Below are 22,404 nucleotides of genomic sequence, written 5' to 3' on the forward strand. Positions count from 1 at the left end.
TTCTGAAGTTGCTAGCAAAGAAAAAGATCTAGCGGATCAATCATTATACATCAAAAGCCTCCCTCTATACAAACTGATAAAGGCAAATGGTTTGTGTGAAATGTATATACTAAGTCTTCTTGTACACTTGAACCATGGGATGTTGAACTAAATATTTAGTTAACATGACTGCCAGAAGTTATATCATGGAAAAAAATCACCAGGTTGCCAACAAAATAGAAAATGAGAGAATTTATAATTAATTTACACCAAATCATGACTCTTATGTTGCTTCCATCCGGACACTAATGCAAACCAATTACTAAATACAGTTAGGGTCCAAAACACCACTAGAATATTTGGTCAATTTATGTAACAAGAACTCTGAAATACATTCTAATGGCCATTTCACTTATCTTTCCATTAATTTGTTGTCCATTACCCTCAGCTCACCTGTCTACTGATGTCACCTGTCCATGTCATGTGTCTGGTGTGATAAATACTTTCATTTATTACAATGTCCAAACAGCAATCACCTCTTAGAACCACGTCTAGCTCATATAACTGGACAATACAGAATATTAATGTGGGGAGAAAAAAACAGAAAAAAAACTCCACATAAAAATGCTGATCTCGACAACAGCTCTCCAGATATTAAAGGTCAAGGTTACATTTAACCATTCCAGATATGGTTTAACAAAATGAGATTCCAATGGCCAAAATGCCTCTCTCCTATTTTGTTAACATGCACATTCTAAGTGACCTTGATCCAATCTCCATTTAATATATTTTGCATGATTACCCTTAATAAAAAAAGGTCTTTTTAAGCTACGTTTCTCTGACAATCTCATGTTATCAAACTGACACATTTATGGCTCAAGATGAGATGAACACGGTATCTGCATATTTCATGCAGACAATTCAACTAGAAAGTTATAAAGCAATTTGTGAAGGCACTGAAATAACACAAAACTTTAATTTTAAGAAATTAATCCAAATTTGAAAAAGTACTGCTCATATGACACCTTTTTGGCAATTACAACATAGTCTTTTAGGACAAGTTTTGTGTTTTGCACCACAAACTACCATTTATTACATTTTTATCAAGAGATATGCATGTTTTTTGCAAAAATATTATCTTCATTTCCTAAATTATAATTACGTTTAAGTAAAGGCTAAGGATTGATGATTGTTACCATATATATTCACTGACAAGTCAGGTCCAACTGCAAACATCACAGATGCTTATCTGCTGTCACGTAATGTGCTGGCAAATCTGGGTCTATGTTGTCTGTTCTATTCCTTACTCCTTACATAACTGAGACAGCTCTGGTGGCCTAGTGGTTAGAGCGCCCACCTCGATTGCGGGAGGTCATGGGTTTGAACCCTAACCGAGTCATACCAAAGACTTATAAAAATGGTACTAACAGCTGCCTCACAAGGCACTCAGCATTAAGAGGTTAGTGTTAGGACTGGTCGGCCTGGTGTTGGGATAATGTGACTGGGTGGAACATGATGCTACATGTCTGCGGCATGATGCCCCAGTGCTAGACATCACTATAAACTGCCATAATGCAGACATTGTAGCGATATGACTGCAAAATTGTTAAAAATACGTTAAAAATCCAAAACACACACACACCTTACAAACTGCACAGATCCATCTCTGACAGTACATTTTGTGTTGTCAGATCTGGTTATGTGCAGTCTGCACTTGGATTTGTCTTATAAGTGAGTATACAGTAATACCTCATGCATTCGCGTTTCTGGATTCGCGAATTCACGGATTCGTGAAATTTTTCATTGGTACACTGTGAGAGCAAAAGAAAACGGCAGCCAATGAATTAGTATAGGGGTAATATCAGTATACATGTACCTTACTGTAAATGCGCTAGTGTGGCAAATACCCATTAGGCGATACTGTACTCTATTTTTACATCAACCATTTATTTCTCTTTTTAAGGGTAATGTATTAAGCTAACTTTTAAGTGAAATTAAAGTGCTTTGGGAGCATGATTTGGGTCATATTTAGGGTTTAAACCCTAGAAATAAGCATTTATTAGCATTTTTAGTGACTCATACCAAACATTCGCGATTCCTCCTGATCCGCGACTGGTTCTGGAACCTAACCTCGCGAATGTTCGAGGTATTACTGTACACGATATGCTAACCCTTTGATCACTATGGACCGGTTTTCCAGTCCAGGGGAAGTAAGTCCGTAAACACTACGGATCGCTTTACCAGTCTGAGGCAGTGTTCTTTTCTAACGTTATAGTACCTGACTATATAAATTTTGGGATACCTCTAATAACTGCCTACTTGTAATGTAGATATTATATTTGGATTATCGTGAGCTTAGCTTGTATACAACTAGAAATATTGAACAAAGTAGGCACTTTTAATGAGTTTTCCGATTGGTGAAATTTGTATCCAAAATGGTAGAGTTCGAAGAAAGTGAGTGAAGTGTTAGATTTTGAATTATCAGAGGATTTTACCAATTTTGACCTAGTAAAGTTGGATGAAAATGAGAGAAGGCGTCTGGAGAGGCAATGGAATGCGTTTGTGGGTGACAGTGATGACGATGAAGAGGACTTTGAAGATCTGAACTGGAGGAAGTGTACACTCCATGTAATTTTGTTTGGACGAAGTTGGAAAACCAAAGAGATTTGTTTCAGTTTTCTGAGAGAGTTGGACCCACCCGAGTGTTAGATGGCTCAAGGAGAGCTTTGGAATATTTTCAAATATTCTATTCAGATGAAGTTTTTGGAAACATTGTCTAACGAATTTGAATGTGACGATCAAACGTGCCAAAGGCGATACAGGTGTGTGGTCAGGTCTCACCTTAAATGAAATCAAGGCATGTTATGGAATTTTAGTTTCTACCTGTCATATACCTGAAAGAAAGACTTGTGTTGCTACTGGAATTATTCATGAGTACATCTAGGGTCAATTGAATAAGTTTTGGGAACTTTCTAAGTTTTCTAAGAAGTAAATAGATAATTACTTGTATTTTACCTGTTGTGTTACCTGTTTGCACCTGTATTTTAACAGTTGTAATAGATATGCACATTTCAGTGAATTAGTCAAAAAATTTGAATTTTAACCTTGATTTTGACACCTAATCCAGCCAGATATCTTTAAAATTGTCAATGTTATGTTATTTCAAAATCCACAAGTCATTTTGCTTTACAACTCCAAAATTACTTAGTGTTGAGGACTCTATGCCCCCAGAGTTACTTAGTGATGAAAGGGCTAATTGGTATGTTTTGACTCAACATTTTGGGTACTAAATGCCCCTCCAGACTTAGAAACTTGTTTGAAATGACAAATGCCGCATGGCATCTCCATATTAAAGCATTACTCATCATTTCCAGTAATGAATTTTACTCCTAAATTGATTGATTAGGATATTTCACAGTAAATTTTAAAGCTGAGTAAAGTTTTAAAACTGAAGAGCCCAAGTTCATCAAAGCATAGATGCTGGGTTTTAACTATCAGACACAGACATCCTTTGGAAATATTGGTAAAATTGTTTTGAAAAAGGAGAGATCATGGGATAAATATGGTAGTTCAGCTGACCTGTATGTGGCCTAGTACTGTAATTGTCAATCAACAATCAATTATAGGGATTGGTTTATCAGGGAATAAATGTGGTAGTTTAGATGACCTCATGACCTAGAGCAGTAACTGTCAATCAGTGGTCACTTACTGGGATGAGCTGTGTGTATGGGCAAATCAACTGATAACTATAGTACTGGTATGCATCATGTATGGGTAAATCATCCCATAAATAAAGTATGCTGAATTTTTCTCTCTTTTTACAAACAGAGAATTATATATAATCGTATCTATGATAACATATATCCCAAAAATGTTAACCAGAACCGATGAATGCCACTGTGGAGTATGGCCTTGATTCTGAAGATTATTGATTAGTTTAGAATATGGAAATTTGCACTAGTCAATGTTACCAAGATGCTTGCCATATTTGCACAGACTCCAAAATGAGCTAATCAAAATGGACACGGAATTGCAAGTTCAATACTAAAATCCACATCATGTTAAAGTTATTTCTTTTAATACATATTATGATGCAAATCTCTAGACAATGCACAATGTTCAGTGTCAGTTTGCCTGTGGAAAGTTAGTGGATTTAGAAGTGCCTTAATCTGGAAGCAAGGTGGACTGAAAAATCCACATGGCTCTTTTACACACATGTGTTGTTACAGTTAGACTCTGAATCTAAGTTATTATAAACAATATTTATAAATATATCAATATTGTTTTGTTCAAAATAGGTTCATTTCAGTATATACTGTAGCTTAATACTATTTTGGTACAAAACTGGTACATTTCAGTACAAAACTTTTAATACTGTTTGTTATGAACTGGTATACTTCAGTATAAAACTTTAACGGCTTAACCAACTTATGGCAATTAATAAAAAATACTTTATTTGACCATGACCCTGTTCAAGAACATTACATAACCTCTACTTCAAAGATTTATATATGTTATATAGTGCTTGATAATAAATTCTTTTAATTTCTCCAAAATCAAAACATATTTACCTACACTTTCTCACAGATGAGCAATGGATAAAGTAAACATACTCTACAATAAACTCCTACTGAAAGTACTAATGACGCAAACTAAGGAACTTTTACAATAGAAAGTATAGTGGTTTGCAAATAGAGACCAAAATATGTACCCGAGCAAGACCCACAATAACATCTCTTGATGTTTCATAAAACAGTTCTTACAAATCCCCTATTTAGAACTGTGCAGTGACCTTCAGGTATTTCCTCAGATCTTGATATCCTGTTTTCAAATTCTGTTTTTTATATACTAAATGGAATTTAGACTTTAAACAAAATACTCTGACAGTGAGGGGTTATTTCAGGATTCCAGCATTTACAATATTTACTTGCTTATAAGTTGAGTCAAAGTGCAAACAACAAAAAAATCCTGATCAGCCATAGCAAATGTGTCTGCAGATCAGGATCTATGTTGCTTATTCAACTGATTACTCATAACAAACTGCACAGACTTAGTTCTGCCAGCACATTATGTGATGGCAGATCTGGGTCTGTGCAATTTGCAAATGGACTAGACCTATAAGAGAGTGTGGGATATATGGTATACCATGCAGCACTGACAAATTTACCACACAATTGTACCATAAAGTACTTACAAATTTACCACACAACTGTACCATGAAGCACTGACAATTTACCACACAACTGTACCATGAAGCTTTGACAAATTTACCACACAACTGTACCATGAAGCACTGACAATTTACCATACAACTGTACCATGAAGATAAAAAATTTATCATACAACTGTACCATGAAGCTTTGACAAATTTACCACACAACTGTACCATGAAGCATTGACAATTTACCATACAACTGTACCATGAAGCATAAAAAATTTACCATACAACTGTACCATGAAGCACTGACAATTTACCACACAACTGTACCATGAAGCATCGACAATTTACCATACAACTGTACCATGAAGCATTGACAATTTACCATAAAGCATAAAAAATTTACCATACAACTGTACCATGAAGCTTTGACAAATTTACCATACAACTGTACCATGAAGCTTTGACAAATTTACCATACAACTGTACCATGAAGCATTGACAATTTACCATACAACTGTACCATGAAGCATCAAAAATTTGCCATACAACTGTACCATGAAGCACTGACAATTTACCACACAACTGTACCATGAAGCATCGACAAGTTACCACACTACTGTACCATGAAGCATTAACTATTTATCACACAACTGTACCATACATTTAAAATCAAACACAAAGTATTATGAATATTGGAATGAATTTTTGTCTGTTTCGCTTTTTACTATTTCCTCGTAAGACACCAGTTTACTAAAATGAGTGAAGTCACGGTTGTAGTTGAATATGATAGCTAATATCATATATTCTCTCGTACAAGTCCGATCCAATTGTAGACAACAGAGATCCACATCTACCATCACCTAATGCACTGGCAGATTTTGGTCTAGGACTAATCAAAGAACAAGGATGATACCTGAGGATGAAAGAAAGCCCTATCCTGTTTGGTATCCTCTGGGAGTATGCTATTTTTGGGCTAATCGGGCTATCAGCAGAATTCTAAATGCAAGTCGGCATTTTTTGTTTTTAAATTAGCTAGCAAAGATCTGATAAAATGTTTATGTTATTTTACTACATGAAAATATGTGGATGATAGAATATCAGTGTCCAGGTGTATGATTAGATCTGAAAGTCTTTAACAGTAGACAGATATCAGTAGCCACCATTCCAAGTGCTGTTATACAATGAGTGGACTTAAAGAAACCAATGTGATTGATTTTTGTGTATGATAATTGATTTTTGTGTATGATAATTGATCTTTGTGTATGATAATTGATTTCTGTGTATGATAATATTTTAACATTCCTCACTGCTGGCAGCAGTTCATGAAAAGGCTGAAAGTTGGAGGAAAAAATGACAATATTGCTCAAAATTATAGGAAAGATAACTAAATAATTGGTCTTTTTGTCAAGATGGACCCCCCCCCCTTCCCTTACAACAATCAGATTCACCCCTTTAACATTACAGACTGAAGAGCATTTCCATTACTTTCCACGACAAGTTTTCCCAGGATTTTCCATGACCATGGGAACCACGACAGACAGAAAAGGGTTTATCGCTACATGCCCCTACCACTGTTATAGTGGGGCGTAACAGTTAAAATTTTAGTTGTGCATAACAATGAAGAGGCTCTGCCTTTTAGAGTAAAATAACGCACATATTCAGCTGTCAATAGTTTAAAAAAAAAAAATTGAAAAATATGCCAGCCTAGAAGGTGAGGAATCTAATCATATATATATATATATATATATATATATATATATACAATAAAATTGTATAGGTCTAATAACTTACTTTAGCTACAAATGCCTGCCTCATAACCAGTTGTAATAAAGTGGAAAATGCTGTCAGAAGTATTTTCGGGAAATGGGCAATATGAGAGCTACATCAAGAGCTATTATATAAGGTATTCATGAACAATAAATGCTTCTTTTTCTGTATTGTAAATTTAAGTACTATTATAAATTGCCACTGCAGTTATATTTTGTTGTGAAGAATTACCTTCAAATTTAAGATGGATTTTATTGGTCCTATAAAACTGATCTTGCCGAGGGTTTGAAGAATGGGGTAATAAAAGTCGTTGTTAATGTTGTTTAACTGTTATTGTCTAGGTGATAGGCAATAAAAAAATAATCAGCTTTCTGTCAGACATCTGATTTCTGAAGTTTCTTCTCTTTTCAGGAAATAAAAAGGAGTCATACTTATATTACAAAGCATGACTGGAATTTTGTTAAACTTAAGTGTCAATCTCCTAAACTTCTGAAAGTTAAACTTAAACTTTAATATCCAGATGGGGTGCATTTTGTTGCAAGGCAAAACAAATTAATTAGTGAACATTCTGCTACATGATTGCTAACTTTCAACTTGGCATCAACAAATACTGTTCTTTTTTCTCCTACAAGGAAGATGTTACATGCCTTTCAATAAGTCTGTGTCAAGCACTAGACTTGTAATCCATGGGATGCAGGTTCAATACAATCCCCAGGTCAGCAGGGTTGCCTGCCATGGCATATCTTTGGGAAAGGCACTTCCATTTTATTGGTACAATGTACCTAATAATTTGTTGAAAGTGGTTCAAAGCCAACCAAACAATCAACAAACCTTGTTTGCACCATTCCAATCCAACCAGCAGATCTGGGTCTGTGCAGTATGCAGTTCGATTCACCTTATAAGGGAGTATATATGGTAATTCTATAACCCATAAAGATTAAAGAAGCGCCAAATAATTCAATTATAGTTGTCTAATTCAATCTCTGATGTTTTAAACATACTAACATAACCACCTCATAAAACCTACCAGGTTTGCATGATGTCATCTTGACATCAATTTTGCATGACACCATCCTGATATCAAATTTGACCAGTGTGACAGATACATGGATTCTGCATCGTGCATGTGTTACAAATAAAACTAAATTTATGGTTTCCAAGAAGCAGGGAGTGACAATATAATGGGTGGTCCAGAAATGACATTCACAATTTGACTTTTAATAGGCCTGTTAATATGAAAGCTCAACTGTTTTTTGCACCCATTTGACGTATATTACCATGAATGAATTTTTCATAAGATGTCCTTTAATTACATTTCTCCCTGCTTTCACAAGTCAAAACTATAATGTTTCATACTTAAGAACATAATGAGTTTTATTTTTATTTGTCATTCTTCTGTCTTGCAAACATTTAGCGGTCTGTAGATTACGTTATGCTCTTGATCATATATTTTATTAGTAAGATTACACTTCAAGGCAAACCTATGTAATTGTTTTGCTGAGGGGGGGGGGCATATATTTACATGTAATCAAAGTAATTTTTGGGGGCATGCACTTTACATGTAATAAATTTATTTTTAGTGGAACAGGCATGTAATCCATGATGCATACTGCAGGAAATGCTCCGATGCCGCAGACCACACATTATCATACAGATCTGCAAGGCATTAGTCTCATGAACATGGCAAGAATACAAAACTGTTGCTACTTAAGCCTAAATAATATGTAACAAATTTCACAACACATATCTGACGAACCAGAAAAGCACCGTTAGCTCAAAAAACACTAATTCGTACAAATATTACTTGCCTGCTCAGCAAAATGTCTTAAGGTCACGAGTTAATTTGCTGGTGTAATTTCAAGGAACAGGGTTCAGTAATGATTAGCTTTGCATGACACTACACTGGAATATGAGAGTACGGTACACAGGAATCCAAATGAAGTATATTATGTCACAAGATAAGGGACAAACCATTTAATTTTTAAGTGAGAGAGGGGGCCTAGAATATATTTTGACCAACAAATAGCTTGAAATTGTTTCTGCTCTAATCTGAAGGAGAAAAGAACAAATTATGTCATATTAGTTGAAAAATAACTTGAGGTAAAAGAAAAAAAAGCATCGTGTTTCAAAAGAAAAACCAAACCCAAACCCCAACAAACTTCCTAGAAAATTTAATGATCAGTCTCTTAGGTACAAAGAAGTTCAAAATAACTACACTACATGAAAAGATCAGGGCATACTGGAGTCAAAATATGTTGACTAAGATAAGGCACACTGTAGTCAAAATAAGTACTCTACAATACAAGATTAGGTCTCAATGGCATTGAAATAAAGTACACTAAGATACAAGATTTGGGCACACTGGAGTTGAAATAAAGTTCACTAAGATACAAGATTAGGGCACACTGGAGCTGAAATAAAGTACACGAAGATACAAGATTAGGATACAATACAGTCCAATTAAAGTACACTAAGACACAAGATTAAGGCACACCGGAGTCGAAATGAGTACACTGCAATACATGATTAGGGCAGATTGAAGCTGAAATAAAGTTCACTAAGATACAAGATTAGAGCATGCTAGAGTCCAAAAAATGTTCACTGAGATATAAGATTAGGGTGCACAAGAGTCCAAATAAATTTCAGACTACAATTTTTCTTGTGCGGACAATTAACACCAATGGCTTCATGTTTCAGCAAACCTTCAGTTACAAAATATTATTTGCTAGTTTCGAAAATGGACACACAAAAACTATTAGAAATTCAGTTTTGCTAAAACAAAGTATATATATTTCTTTTTCTGGCATTGTGATTCCCTTCAAAAGCCCTGACCGTGAATGAACTTGGTTTTCTTTGCACTGCTGAATAGTTCTTTCTTTCCATTTGATCATTTTTTTCCTTTTTCTTTGTAATCAGCAAAAATAACCAGTTAAGAAAAATGCAGCCAACAAGTGTATCTTAAATAATTGAGTATAGCCTCTATTGACTTTCTGCACCAAGATACCTCTGAACCTTGACAGTTAAAACATTTATCAAAGAAGACATAAGCAGCTATTTTGTATTATGTAAGTAGACTTAATTATGTGTATGAACAAAAGGAGTCGTGGAAGAAACACAAGACTTTGCCTGTTGCATTATTCACCACTCCTATTAGCTTGTTATAGCATTGGGTGGATGCAAATTTCTGTCATAGGCACAATGGACAGGTACAGACAGATTGGAAAAACCTAAAGGAATGAACTTTTCATAATCCCCAACCTGCACAACATTAAACTTCTGTAAGTGTTGGCCTGTATTTGTTGCCTGCAGAGTAACCCATATACCTGTATCAGTAATACAGTTCTTGAAAAAATATACACAGGTGCCCATTAACAGTAACAAACAGTTGTTGAAGAAATATACAATACACAGGTGCCCCTTAGCAGTAACAAATACAGTTGAAGAAATATACAATACACAGGTGCCCATTAGCAGTAACATAGTTGTTGAAGAAATATACAGTTGTCCATCAGCTGTAACATACAAGAAATATACACAGGTGCCCATTAGCAGTAACATACACAGTTGTTGAAGAAATATACAATACACAGGTGCCCATTAGCAGTAACAAACATAGCTGTTGAAGAAATATACAGTTGCCCATCAGCTGTAACATACTCCATTGTTGAAGAAATATACACAGGTGCCCATTAGCAGTAACAAACACAGTTGTTGAAGAAATATAGTTGCCCATCAGCTGTAACATACCGTTGTTGTTGAAGAAATATACACAGGTGCCCATTAGCAGGAACAAACACAGTTGTTGAAGAAATATACAGTTGCCCATCAGCTGTAACGTACACAGTTCTTTAAGTAATATACACAGTTATTTCAATAACACAACAGTTGCCCATTACTTATACAAGAAGAGACCCCTTTAAGCCCTTCTGTTATTTAGGCAGGTAAAAATCTTCAACACTGAGGCTGATTTAGGGCATGTGACTGGCTGTATGGATGTACTGATGGAATGACACTAAACTGACTGCCATGTACAGCTTCTACCACACGTTTAAAGGGTTATCATCCTGAGTAGATTAAGCAAATTACATTGCACTGAGTTACACTAAGAACTGTAATATTTACAAAATCATGATAAAGTGATAGCGTAAGATACTGATGTAGTGGGAACTATCCAAATTTGTTAAATAATGTAGTTTTAAAAAGGAAATGAAGATAAAAGACCAAGTTTCACCTTGTTTTATTTCAACATTTGTTATATACTGGAATGATTTTGGTCATGGCGTTCAGAGAAGTACTATATTATATTCAGAACTGCATTATATTCAAGCATGTCATAAACACTATAAACGGGAAATGTATCAATCAAACATTAAGGAAACAGAAATGGGGTCAGACCAAAAAATCTGTGGCAGAGCAGCATGTCCTTACACTTTCTTAGTTTTGTATTATCTGTACAAAATGTACACACCACTGAAACCAAGATAAACCTTAACTTCCATTACTTAATGCACAAGGGCATCAGGGTCTATGCTGTTAATATAAAATTGCAGAACCCACACAAGGCTTTAATTTGACAGCACATAACTCATGATATCACAAATGGTGTGGGAGTGGCATAATCTAAAACAAATATGCAAATAAAGCATGATGCCAGCCATGGGATTATAACACTGAGTTTTAAGGCATATCAGCAAATGACTATCTAGAAATAAGGCATCAGGAGTAAAGCATCTTGCCCAGAAACCATGACAACCATCCAATACTAATCTGTGCAGGATCTGAACCAAGAAATCTAATTAAAGTTCTAATGATTGCATGTCAGGGGTCTTTAATATCAAACTGTATATAAATACCAACCTCAGGGCCATAGTAGGGCTGGCCATTGACAATTTCTGGAGATGCATACAGGGGACTTCCACAGAATGTCTTCAGGAAATCTTTGTTGTCGTAGAAGTTAGACAAACCAAAGTCTGCAATCTGCAAGTGAAACAAGACAATCCAGGATCAATAATTCAATTCTCTTATGTTTATGATGAAGGAATGCTATTTTTTAGTGGGACCAAAAGCTATCAATAAAAAACCATGTCTTGCTTATCTGAAGGAAAAATGACGAATACTCCAAATGATTACATCCAATGGCTTCTGGGAATCTTTGAAACTTTACCCCGTCTTAACTTGAGGTCAAAATATGCCATGTGACCTTTTATGCAGCAAGAAATGTGTTACATTAATAGATTTGATATTCAATGTCTCCATAGGCAGATATTTTTGGAAAAGATGCTCTTGCTTTCTTGAATGAAATTAAAAATAAAAAAATTCTGATAAATATTAAGTATCAGAGGGCCATAAATGGCACATCATATGCCTATTTGTATTCAATAGTCCTCAATACAGACAACTCAAACTGCATACATGAAACATTTTTTCCATTCAGAACAACCTTGACCTTTTGAACATAAACTTGTAAGGCCTCTTCGCTTACCCTAAGTGCAAGCCATCCATAAAGTCTGGACCAGGTCTGTCATTTGAACTAATGGTATTGTGCAGAAACCATTTATTTCTTCTTTCAGTCAATGACTTTGACCTCTGAACTTCTGACCAAAAATTAGTAGCCTTCTTCCTTACCCAATGTGCAAGCCATTTACATAGTTTGGTTGAGGAGTGTCACGAAAACTAATTTTTTGTGTGGAAACCATATGTATTCTTTCATTCACAGTGACCTGGACCTTTGACCCTGAATCAATAAGGCTCTTTCATATGCCCAGTGCAAGCAATCCACAATGATTGGTAAGTATATATGATGGAGCACAAATTATTCAGTGGAAGCCATTGTTTTTATCTTTCAGTAAGAGTTACTTTGACCTTCCACCTATTGAGTCTAAAATCAATAAGGTTCTTCCTTAACCCAAGCACAAAGCATCTACAAGGTTTGATAACTGCAGATAGTATAGAACTTGAATTATTGAATTATTGTACAGAAACCATATTTCTTTTTTTCTGAACAGTGAGCTTTTATCTTGCACCATTTGAGCCTGAAATTACCATGGTTTTTCTTTAACCCATGTCCAACATATTCAAAACGTTTGGTAAATGAAGATGGTGGAGAACTTAAGTTGATGTGCTAAATCCTTTTTCTTTCTCTCCATCAATGTGACCATGACCTTTAACCCTTTTACCCCTAAATTAATAGGCTTTCATCTTAACACAAATGTAGGCCATCCATAAAGTTTCAAAAATCTAAATGGTGGACAACTAAAATTATTATGTGAAAATTAAATTGGTAATAGATGGATAGACAGGTTGACATCGTAACATAATATGGTCCACCTTACGCTGGGTGCATTAAAAAAATCAGATACTAAATAGAGTTGGCTGTGGAATGATTATGCACACTAACCTTGACATTGCCTTCCTGATCCAGAACAATGTTTTCAAGCTTCAGATCTCTATGAACTATTCCATTCTGCAAAAAAAAAAAAAATCAAAAATAATCAAACTGACATAATAAACAAACATTTGCAAACATGTAGTTCACATTACCTTCATATAACATTTAAAAAAATTAGTTCCAGTTTCGTTTATTGTGGTGAAATTGGAAAATGCTAGTAGGTGATACAAACATCTTTATCTGAATGTTAGGAAATGCTCAGTTCAAAATGCATATCATCTAAAGGCAAATAATAAATAGGTTAAAATTACATATCATTTATATGTAAATAACCAATGGGGTATGTCTGTTAAACTGTTCTAACTAAGATCACTTCCACTGCAAAGAAAACATGGAAGCGAATGAGAATTAAGTGTTGATTCATATTAACCAATATTTCAGAAACGTATAAGCCTGCAAGGCCTTCTTTTAGGTCAACATGATTCATGACTTGTCAGTTTTTTAAAAGTTATAGCAAAAATGAGGATGAATTTTTTTATAACACAGCAGTATCTATGATGATGTAATCAATATAACATGTGCAGCCAAGGATGCTTTACCTTGAAATGTAAAATAATCCTAACATAAAATTTGGATTTCTTTTTATGCTACATGCAACTCAATTAAAAAATATAGAAATCATAAATAATACCCTGTGATATTTACTATAAATTTGTGTCAGCTATGTTTACATTACCTAAGACTTGTACAAGCTATGCTGAAGAACAACCAACAGGTCCAAAAATGTATTAAAACTTCCCATGCTATGCTAAGAACCCAATTTGTACCCCAGTATTTGTATTACTGGTGTAAGCATCATGAAGTTGGCCCATGACCCTACTACTTAGCACAATGAAAATAGTCAACAATTCTCTCATGTTTCTGCCGTAAACTTGAATTATTATTTTCAGGGGACATTAAAGGTGTTATGAATACACATCATCATATTAGATCAAAGCAATTATTTCACTTAAAAAGAGGTATAATAATATAAATACTTTACCTGGTGGCAATAGCTAACTGCTGAGACAATTTGTCGAAAAATCCTGCGTGCTTCTTTCTCCGGTAAACGTGACCTATCATTGATGTAGTCGTAAAGTTCACCACCATTGGCACAGTCCATCACTAGAATAATTCGGTCCTTGTCCTCAAAAACTGAAATAAATAAAAATATCTTTAAAATTTCAGTTCAAATAGTCAAAAGAAAGACATTTCAAACACAGAGGATGTGATTAGCAGTCGAATGCAGGAAATTTCAAAACAATATATTGACTCCTCATTCTATGTTTTTTAAACAAGAGTTGCTTGAAGTGACTGATGCTCTATTGGGAGAAAACAATTTCCAGGAATTCAAAATAAGACCATTTCGTCCTTTTTAATGTTGAGTGTTGAAGCCATCACTGATATTCTTCAAATTAGCTGCTGTGGTACACACAATGGATGTCGGTTCGGCACAGTTTTCATCATCAGAAGTGTTTTGGTGAAAACCCCATGTCATACTGATCACCCATTCACTGGGTGTAGTGTCAGTAAGATTTTTAAGGCAGTTGTCATGGCAGCCATTTTGGCGCCATTTCATTTATTCAGGCCCATCTGGATATCATAAAAAAATTTAAGCGAAAACCCCATGCTGATACGACCTTCAATTCAAAAGGAACAACGACAACAAGATTTTCAAGAGGACTGCCATGGTGGCCGTACTGGAGGTATGATTGGAACCAATTTTATTTTTAGCACCAGCTAGACTTCATAAGAAGTCCTCTAGTGAAAACCCCATGTTGATATGACCATCCATTCAGGAGGAGTAGCTATAAAAAAATTCAAGATGGCTACCATGGCAGAAACATTGGATGTCAGATCAGCACCATTTTCACTGAGAATCAACTAGACATCATGAAAAGTATTTTAGTGTAAACCCCATTCATTCTGGATTAACAGTGATAATGTTAAGAATGAGTAATAACAAAAAGCTGCAAAGAAAGATCTGGAAAATTAGATAGTGTAACCCTTTTCTGATGCACAGGATATTCAAAAGGTGACAGTATTTTACTGGAAAATATTTGTTAATTACTTGAGAAATTATAGCACCAACAAAGCGTGTATGTCTCTACACACATGCAGATTTCTTTAAAAGATAAACTCATTAAAACCCCATTTTTGTAACACTGTTTGTTAATGTTCTGAAATGGTGGCAGCTGACCATGTTTGTTTTTTAAAACAGTTAATATGACATGGCATTAGTCAGAGAATAAAATTAAATGCTTATTCAAACCAGGCTCAGATGGAAAGCTAATGTTTTCACATATCTACTGATGTTGGCATTATTTTGTTTCTGTTTTGTTTTTATCCCATCTGACACAAGCCAACTTGCTAAGAACATATCTTTTGATGATATGGAAGCATTCCATCACAAGTTGTTAGTAATTTTATAGGTAAGAAATTTTTGGTAAATGAAGATACTCATAACTTTCCTGTTAACTTCAATGAACATTTATAACAAAGCAGTTGATATTACATTTTACAGGTATGAAATTCTGGGTTTTCCCCAAACTGTAATGACTAACCATAAGTGGGTGTGATTTGTGGTCAGACAGCTACCTCACAATTGTCTCATGTCTAGAGTAAGATTATCAGGTTGCAAAACCACAAATATGTCAACCTTTGATTAAACAGTATATTTATTCAATATGACTGTGATAATAATGACAATTACCGTATACTTATAAGATGGACTGCAAACTGCATACACCCAGATATGCCATTGTATAATGCACTAGCTGATCTGGGTCAATGCAATTAGTAATGAGTAAACAGCCGAAGAAATGCTTTATGAAATGGCAAATCCGAGTCCATGTTGTTTACAGTTAGAGACAACTTTTAGGGGAGTATATACAGTAGCTGTCTCAAATATTGACATTGTGTTGACATTATAACATAAGTAACTAAGCACAGAGTGAATCCTGCTACAGTATATATATATATATATATATATATATATATATATATATATATATATATATATATATATATATATATATATATACATATATATATATATATATATATATACACAGTAAATCTATAATTATCCAAAGATCAATACAATGGTAACACTGTTAAACAAACACCTACTATGCTGCTCAAAATTACGATTATTATATCATGATGATCGTTATGATGTCATTGTTTACCCATGTATCATGATGCAATGTCCACAGGAGAGAGTCTATATAAATTAAAGTGGTAGCAACTTCTGCCTCTTAATAACTAATGCAAAATAAAAATAAATCGTATCAAATTTTAAAAATCATGAAAACAGTCATACACTATATTATAAAAGCAACACTGGAGATCTTTAGTGATTTTTATACAACCTGCTGTAAATTGGCAAAAGCTGGATTTCTGTTGTGGAAAACTGATGTTATCGCCATAATTGTGCCATACAAAAAAATATTCATCCAATTTGTGTTTTTAAATAAAATGGGTGTGAAGCTCTTTAACCTCTGCAAAATTTAATGAATTCTTAAATACTTATTCAGCTTACCAGAGTAGGAAGGTAGATACTCAACCATGAACAGTGCAATAAAATGCCTCCCACCCACCCGATCCCAGTTTTAAAAAAACTGTCATCACCTTAATGGATATATATGCAAAGGAAATGAAATTTAAGTGCTTTTCCTATGACACACTGAGGTAGCCAATCTGGGTTGACCTTAACGAGTACTGAACCTGACAACTTTGGATTACAAACCCATCATTCTACCAACGAGCCTATTGCTTACAGCCTAGAAGCATGATTCAATAATGTGCTGTTTTGCTAACCATGTGCAACTTCAAATTTACAGCAAGATATATGAGATCAATGCAAATTATTATGTATTTTTATGGAAAAGGCCTATCTAACTATACTAAAGCATCATTATGCTGAGAAACACTGACACATTCTTTTCTCAATTAAATAAATGCAATTATCGTTCATACCATTTTTGGGGACATTGTGGGGTTTAATGCCAATTTTCAGCATATGATACATACTGTGGTTAAGCCAAAACTAAAAACCCATGCAGACAGAGGTGAGATGTGAGGATCTGCAAATATAAGCACCAAAGACCTCACAGCTACCCAGGACCCCTTCATTTCATTAAATGGTGGGGTATCTTATTCTGACCAAGATACCCAAATTTTTGCAAGCATGAAACCGGAAACACAATTTTTTGGACAACTTGTGAATGACAGTTATTATTTTTAAAAATTACCTTTTTTGAGTGCAGTGTTCGAAAAGAATTTTTTCTTCATATTAGCAACAAGACATAAAGCATTAGAAATCACAATTTTGTTCTCTGACCCAGACAAACTATGTCTAAATCATGCTGATACGAAAGTCATCCTTGAATTAATACCTCATCCATTACGGACTGATGACATTTCTTTTTTAAAAATCATCCTTGAATTAATACCTCATCCATTACGGACTTATGACATTTCTTTTATGTAAAGAAAACAGAAATATGAAGATGTACATATATCAAACATGGCTGCCTTAAGTGTAAAAAATGTTGCAATACTTATAGGTACGCATCTAACATAAACTTTAATTATGACCTTTCAAGGATCAAATCAATGTCAGATGTTGCATCAACCAGGCTCAAAGTGAAAGAACATACACAGGAAATGTTCCAGTCATAACCATCACGTTAAACTTACAGCTGTCATTAATCTGGAATCTTACTCCTAATTTTTGGGGTTTCTGACATGTCTGGCTTTCTTGTCTGCAGGCAAATTTATCCCTGATGCAACATGAACAAACTGTTTATTAAAATACATGAACCAGCAGTGTCTATTTTAAGATGTGTTATCATGGAAGCCAGACTCTATTTTTAGAAAAATCATGCAGAAAAATCAACCAAATGCACAATTTTTGTCTTGTATTTTCAAGCTCTACCTTCACTGTGTTGTTAAATCTATGTACAATGTATATAGAAAATTCCTTTTTTTAAATGGAAAGGGAATTTCTCACCTGAAATTTTATATACTAGAAGAACCTGCTACAGCAGTTCAAAACTGACCACTCTGAAGAGTGACCTGTATATGAATCAAATAATAAAAATTTTTGAAATTAACTTGTGTGCCTGTGTATGTATGTATGTGTATATATATATATATATATATATATACACACACACACACACACACATGCACACACTATTATAGACCCTTCCCATCTTGCATCATCAGCAGAAATATTGGTAAAATGCCATAAGATCAATTATTGATTTTATATGGTGTCTGGAAAAAAAAACAAATTTTCTTAATTGGAAGAAAATAAGACAAAACATACAGTATATGAATAGAAAAGCTAAAAACAAGTTTTGCTAGTGGTTCTATATTTTTTATTTATGAGATGATTTTGCCTCAGGTTGCCTTGTCGAAATGACAGTTGTGAAGCATAGAAGAAACTGGGCAATTGTCCACTTAAAAGATGGGCACAGAAACTAGGTAGGGTCTATAAATGTGATACTTCTGAAAGACATTTTTTATTTTTCTTCATTTCTGCAAATTGTCCACCATACACATTTATTAAGACATTTATTAATTAGGTTTTGAGACGAATTTTTTTTCTCTCTTCACTTTACTGGTCAAATTTACAACTCTAAATTAGGGCAGTATCATTTATATTTATATTGGAGAAATTGAAACCAAGAAATCTATTGTGAAGTGTAAATGAAAGTTAACAAATCTAAATGGTGTACAATCTTTTCTTCCTATGTCTGTCATTCATTAAGTGCCAGGTGCAAAGCTTCTTTTGGGTCAGTGGTTCTTTCCAGGGTTTTCCCGGGTTCTTCCTCCACCATTTATACTGGCTGCCATGTATAACCTATCTTGTGCTGAAAAATGGTGCTAAACCCTAAAATAATAACAACATCATTCAGCTAAACCCTAAAATAATAACAACAACATCATTCATTAAGATGATCAGCAAAAAACACGTTATTTAAGTGACATTCAAGTGACTCTATGGGAAAATTGTGGATTTATACAAATTGTCTGTATGGTTCATACCCTGTAACTAAAAATTATTTCTGAAGTGTGCACATAATTGTGGTGCACACATAAACAGGAAATATTCACTTGTAGTTTGACACTTTTCCCCCTACAATTATGAATGAAAGTCTGTGTTGGTAATAAAACCCTCCACTTCGTGATTTACAAGCCATAAGTATTTCGGAAGTGAAAAAAATGAATGATTTTCCTTTATGGAAGCACAGCTGTGTATATTCATATGGCAATACAGTTCAACACACAACCAAAACTATGAAGAACATAACCAAAAATTATTCAAACATTTTCTTAAGTGAGCAGTGTGAAAGAGTATAAATGAAAATGAATGATAAAAATGTTTTTTTACTACAAAATTATTAACTAATATAAAAAATGTATTAACCTCAATAATGAATGTTCTTAGGGAGTCATGATAATTCAGTTGGTAGAGGGTTGGACACATAATCTAACAACCACGAGTTTCATGCCTGCCCAGGACAGCCTGTGGTCAACTGCTTCCATGTGTCAATGGGAAGGACACTAATGTTTCCCATTTCCTTATCCTGACAGAGCCAACAAAGTGCTAAAAGTGCCATTAAAGCCAACCTACATCTCCCCCAAAAATCATATTTACCAACCCCCTCTACTCTGTGATATGAAACTCCAATCTCCAATATTATGTCGTAGTTCTATTGTAGTGTGAAGGAAAATAGTGAGAAAATTTGTTTTAGTCCCAAATTATAACAACAGATTTCAAAATAGAATAGAAAGAATAAGAATAAATTATTAGGGAGTGAAATACGGAAGAAATTTTCAAGAAGGGAGTGCTTGGTCTTTCATGGCATAGCAACACGTAAAGTATTTAGTGTTGACACATTGGTTGGAGTAAAGTGGCTTGTCCAGTGGCATACCATAGCAGCCAACTCAAGGTTGATCCAACAGTAGGATTACCCGCACTCAGTTGCATGCTAAATGCCGAGCCACTACAGTTCTTGCTGCCATAGACTGCCTTTCTTAACATGCAGGACATTACATAGTGTGTATTCTACATCCCTGAGCCTGCAAGGTGTGTATGTGTTATTATGGGTGCCAAAATTTCTGTAAACATCATTTCTGTGAGAAAGCTTGCCAGTAGCTTCTCGTGGGTCGGTGGTTCTTACCGGGGTTTTCCCGGGTTCTTCCTCCACCATTAATACTGGCTGCCATACATAGCCTATCATGTGCTGAAAAATGGTGTTAAACCCCACAACAACAAAAAATCAACATCATTTCAAAAACTTTTCTGAAGTTATTACCATGGATTCTGTTCTTGAAACCATCTCTTCTCACCAATTGCCTGTCTATTTGATTCCATACCTGGTCCATTTGAAACTCAAAATGACTTGCAATAAATTACGTCTTTAATTAGAGACTGCAATGTTTGGTTCCCATAATAAATAAGAATATTGGCGCAATGAACAAGGCTCCAAGTTTCTAGATACAAGGTCCGAACATTTCATTAAACAGCAGACCTTTAGCAAATCCAGATCAGACTTGGAGCAAACAAGCGTCTCGTCACATGCTTGTCAACTTTCTGAGCACATTTATCCAGGACAAATATTTTGGTTCCTACTGACTTCTAAAAGTAACCTACAAATCCCTGTTTTGCCAAATAGAAAAGTTAATGTTTATGAGACAGAATATTTCTTATCTAACCCTGTCAAACTGTTGGTGCCAGTAGCACAGATATTTGACTGTATATACACACACATGAAAACAGTTCATTATTTAACTGTGAAAGAATTACCTGTAGATTTTATATACTGGACTAACTGGTACAGCTAGTTTAGCCGACCTTAACAAAACTTTTCATTTGTACATGTATGAAATCTCATAATGTCTATAAAAAAAATCAAAACTAAGTTACATGGGCTCTATGTCAACATGTCCAAACACTCTACTATGCTGATGAGTAGAGATTGTTATCTCTACTGTTGCGATATATCACTTACACAAAAGGTGTCATATTTTTAGCTTAAAAATACCCCTAACAACTGGTGCACACTGAGTATGCAAATCCAATGTGTGCATGTGTACAATCCATCTAATTTTATTTCCTTATAGCTACACATATTTTGGAGTCATTTGTCTTAAGCATCTAACGATGGATGATTCCAATATATTTAATTAATATGAGAGGCAATAACCTACCATAAACATCATAGCTGTAATTATACAGACACAATTTCATTCTTTCATTAAAAATATTCTTATTCTACAATGACCACACACTAACACACACATGCATGCATGCGCGCACACACACACACACAAACAAACACACACACACACACTTATCGGTATAATTGGTTTACAATGCTACATAAGTACATCCTCATATAAACAAGGTCTCAAACCTCAAGGGCTAAGACTTTCTTTTAACTCCAATATGGCAGCCAACAGATCATTTCCATGTTAGAAGGATTTATCATTATGAGGGCAACTGTACTCAAGTCTGACAGAACCAACCCAAGACATGAATAATGAAGTTGAGAAACCAGTGCAAAATGGCCATTCATTACATCTTTAGATCCTGTCAAGATAGTGATAAAGCCCCTGTATTGTGGTTATCTATAATCATAACAGCATTCAGCATTTTTGGGGGTTCATAGGACTGTACTTGATGATCCTTTAGGTCTTCATACTGACTTCAATATGCTGATGAGAATTTGAATACAGATTTCATTATGTTGCTGAAATTGTTTGTGGAAGTGTCACCTTGTATGACAGCAACCATTTCCAACAATCTTCACTATAAAAAAAAATTTTAATTGGGGTGGGTGGGTGAATGATTCGCAAATTTAAACTCTCAATTAGGCCATTAAATTTCTTTGAAATAACTTTAATCCATGACAGCTTCAGTATCACAGTTATAAAAGTAATGGATGCAATGTGTACTAAAGCAATAACTAATTGTACAAATTTACCATTGGTCTTGTACAGTAAGAAAAACAGTTTACCATTGGCCTTGTACAGTAAGAAAACAGATAGT

General features: G+C 34.6%; 1 protein-coding gene across 1 annotated transcript in view; it reads right to left on the minus strand.

Annotated features, from left to right (window-relative positions):
• Window positions 1-22,404, minus strand: part of LOC149804146 (uncharacterized) — a 68,308-nt gene that overhangs the window by 10,543 nt on the left and 35,361 nt on the right. The window contains exons 3-5 of the mRNA XM_089954113.1: window positions 14,338-14,489; window positions 13,305-13,370; window positions 11,765-11,884 (exon numbers count right to left, since the gene is read on the minus strand). Coding sequence (XP_089810239.1) covers window positions 11,765-11,884; window positions 13,305-13,370; window positions 14,338-14,489 — 338 coding nt within the window. The remainder of the gene's footprint in view (window positions 1-11,764; window positions 11,885-13,304; window positions 13,371-14,337; window positions 14,490-22,404) is intronic.

This window comes from Sinohyriopsis cumingii, chromosome 3 (assembly GCF_028554795.1).
Source record: "Sinohyriopsis cumingii isolate HCF-2022 chromosome 3, ASM2855479v2, whole genome shotgun sequence".
Lineage (NCBI taxonomy): Eukaryota > Metazoa > Mollusca > Bivalvia > Unionida > Unionidae > Sinohyriopsis > Sinohyriopsis cumingii.